Raw genomic sequence first — 3,660 nt, 5'->3', positions numbered from 1 at the left:
AAGGGCAGCGAATACACAACACTACCAGCCCACCATGCACTACCCTCAATCCCCACCCTCAGGGCGGGGGGTGGCCACTGCCTCACCACTAGACAGCCACATCTGCCGCTGTCCCACCCGCTCAACAAGTGCCACTGCCTAGTCCCTCACCACTGGGCTCACGACAGACCACAGACCACCCAGCCTGACCTCAGCCACCCCACATGATGCACACAAGCCAGCCGGGGAAATGCTGCCCCTACTTTCTCAACCTCCTGTGTAGTTCAGAATGACCAGGGGACTCAGTTCTGGCCTACGAGCCTGAATAGGAAGCCTCTGCTTGCCTGATACAAAGGAACAGTTAAAGCCAACACTGCTCTACTTCCTGCCTCAAGTTCAGACATTAAATGGGCATTTGCTGTCATGAGACAAAATAAGAGAATCACAGATCAACTTCCCCTACAGGGTCACAAGACACTGAGCAGTTGATCCAAGGCAAGCCACAGCCGACTTTCCGAATGTTGCAATTAAAAACAAAAAACTCCACTGTCATTAGTCCAAGCCCTTATAGCCAGTTGAGTTTTCTATTATTGTTAGCCAAATATACCATGTCTCAGAGGCCCAAGTCCTACTCCAGTTCCACTGTATAATCTTGAGCAAGTTACTGAATCGTTTGAACCATCCTCCTGTGGTTACTGTGAAGTTAACAGAGACGCGGAATGAGAAGTGTTCACAGTGACAAAAACACTGTAAGGAATGCAGCAGTGAACACTGATGTATTTCTTGGGTTATTACCCTTCAACCAAAAAAACCCCTGGTGTTGTAATGGGTGACACAGCGGGCTGCAAACACAAGGTCAGTAGTTTGAAACCACCAGCTGCTCTGTGTGAGAAAGAGGAGGCTTTCTACTCCTGTAAAGAGTGACAGTCTCAGAAACCCACAGGCATGGTCCTACCCTGTCCTACAGGGTCGCTGTGAGTGGGAATTGACTCGATGGCAGTGAGCTTACACCCATGAAGCTGAAAAGTCAAGGGAGGCAGATAGGGTTTTTGTTTTGTGGGGGGAGCAGGGGTTACAGAACAAAGGAGTTCTAGGAGTTTCATTTCATTAATTACCTGAACTGAAATTTTAAGGTAAGACTCAAAGAGGAAAAGCAAAAACGTGTATACAAGAAATTTTTACATCAAGATATTTCAAAGACCAGAATTAGTGATGACATTTCTACTGGACTGTGTTTACTTCTTTACACCATAATTACAAATAAAATTCTTTGTGAACACTTCTCCCTTATGAGCTTACTTGGCTGTGGTTCTGCTTCTGCAGTTCGGTTCGTCTGTCCTCCACTGCTGTCTGGTAGCCTGACAGGGCTGCTGCTCTTTGGTCTGCTGTCTAAAGCACTAAGATGAGACACAAAGGGAAAGAAGGGGCTGTATTATCCAGATAGGAATTAATCATACTCCGATTCCTGCATTCATCTACTCTGCCCCCGACTCATCCACACTTGAAAATCGGAGCCAGTTTCTATAAACACAGTATAGAGCAGGAAAGACAAAGCCCGGAAATGACTACTGAGCTTCAGAAAATCAAACTATGAGAAGTATATTTAAAATGTGGACAAATATATAATCACAGGCTTTTTCACACTAGTTACTTCAAGTCTACTGCACTCTGTGACCACATACAGGTCAGACTATTAGAGAAAAAGAGCAATTTTATGTTTCTCGTGCTCTTGCCAGGATGAAACATTAATTCAGCTACGACTGTGCCCGGTCAACAAGGGTGCAGACCTATTTGAATAAGAACCGTCCTCACACGACTGTGACCACTGCAAATGTCTACAATACTACACGTGCTAAAAGAACTGCTGGGTTGGGTTTGATTTTGTATGGGGGGTGTGGTTTTATTTGTTTGTTGTGTAACAATTAAGCTCTTAATTATCTTGTAAAATTTACAAAGTGGTAGCATTTTTATTCCACAAGTACTATCTTTTTACGTAAAAACAGCAAAGAAAATTTAAAAAGCTAAAAGTTCAACCTCCAATATACACTGAAATGCTATGGCAATTATGAAAAATGTAGTTTATGGTCTTTTGTTATCCATGAATTTTGTCACTAATGATGACTGTCTGAAATATGAGTGCCACTATCTGAATCCTACATATTTTCATGCTATAATGAAATCAGAATATTAGTACTTAGAATATCATGGCAAAATGGAAGGAAAGCGATGCTATTTATTCATCAGTCACCTGTTTGTTTGAAACCCTTCTTCAGCACCGTTCCGCAAAGTCGCTTTGGACAATTCCTCTAAGGCATTTCGATATTCTTTACAACTTAGGGTAGAAATAGATGGAAAGCTGTTAAAGACATTTTCATTCAAAATGAACTATATGCTTTCAAATAACCTTAAACTATAGAAACAGAAACATTATTACCCAGAACTGTCCGTGATTAAACAAATACATTGGGTGAACTAAGAAAAGTGAGCCTGTCTAAGCTTTATGCAGAAGGTTAATGTCTTCACACAAAATACAACAACATACAACCCACTCACACCACCACCAGCATCATCATCCTGAGCAATGATCCCAAAGAGTTACTATCATAACCCTCAGATCAAATCCCTGCAAAAGTTGACCAGGTGAGTTGTAAGAATAGAACTCTGGGGTTGAAGCCAACAGTGGGAAAAGAACTGGAGGGTGTTTTCATACAGTGAACCTTCAAAGAAGAAAAAAATGGAATGTGGGATTTGCCCAAAAAGTCCCTTCAACTCTTGACTAGTAGTAGCCTATCATTCAGTTGTACGAGAACGAGAGAGGCTTCTAAGGGGTGTGTGTGATCTTTCCAAGACATTGAGAAAGGTAACCTCGAGGGGAGTAACTACCTCTAACAGTACAAAAGATATCTCTGATGCATTCACTTTCCTGCCTTTCTTATCTATGAATGTCGGATGACTCATCAGTAAGGTGAGAAATAAATACTATCTTCTTCAATACCAAAAGGTGAAAATACACAATCTGTCATACAGAAAAATATAAAACGCAGCTTATACAAAAAAATATCTCTCATTATCTACACAGTAAACTCTAAATTACATAAAAACAAAAAACAAACCCTACGTCCGCATTGATTCTGACTCACAGTGACCCTGTAGGTCAGGGGAGATCTGCTCTTAAGGGGGACTGAGACTAAGTCTTATGGCGGCAGCAGCTTCATTTTCCTCCAGCAGAGAGGCTGGCAGGTTCACACCATGAACCTCCTGGTTAGCAGCCCGATGCTTAGCCCACTGTGCCACCAGGGCTCCTTCCACAAAGGCAGAGGCATATAAGCCTGTCTTATTTGCTCTGCACACCTTAAGTGTGGACACTGAGACATGTGTTGAATACATGGACCCTTTGTAACCATTACCCTAATGAGAAGAATTATAATTTTTAATTCTGTCCCATGGAAAATAAGGCTTTCTACTCCCTCAGAGAGGTATAGTCTTCGAAGCCGACAGGGACAGTTCTACCTTGTGCTACTAGGTCACCATGAGTTGGAATTGACTCAGTGGCAGAGAGTTTGGTTTGGGTCCAACGGAAAAAATTTCTTTATTAAAATTAATCATCTCAGATTCTACTTAAGCTAATTATTTTAGAAATAATATGTGATACAAAATATATAAATAAATGTTTATTTTTAA

General features: G+C 41.6%; 1 protein-coding gene across 1 annotated transcript in view; it reads right to left on the bottom strand.

The window, feature by feature from the left end:
- The window catches only part of PIKFYVE (phosphoinositide kinase, FYVE-type zinc finger containing), a 91,595-nt gene that overhangs the window by 12,599 nt on the left and 75,336 nt on the right, over positions 1 to 3,660 (bottom strand). The window contains exons 32-33 of the mRNA XM_045296769.1: positions 2,228 to 2,335; positions 1,279 to 1,376 (exon numbers count right to left, since the gene is read on the bottom strand). Of these exons, the coding sequence (XP_045152704.1) occupies positions 1,279 to 1,376; positions 2,228 to 2,335 (206 nt within the window). The remainder of the gene's footprint in view (positions 1 to 1,278; positions 1,377 to 2,227; positions 2,336 to 3,660) is intronic.

Source organism: Echinops telfairi, unplaced genomic scaffold (assembly GCF_000313985.2).
Source record: "Echinops telfairi isolate 266 unplaced genomic scaffold, ASM31398v2 ScPeMD7_3;HRSCAF=10, whole genome shotgun sequence".
Taxonomy (NCBI): domain Eukaryota; kingdom Metazoa; phylum Chordata; class Mammalia; order Afrosoricida; family Tenrecidae; genus Echinops; species Echinops telfairi.
This window is presented reverse-complemented; position numbering and strand designations above follow the sequence as displayed.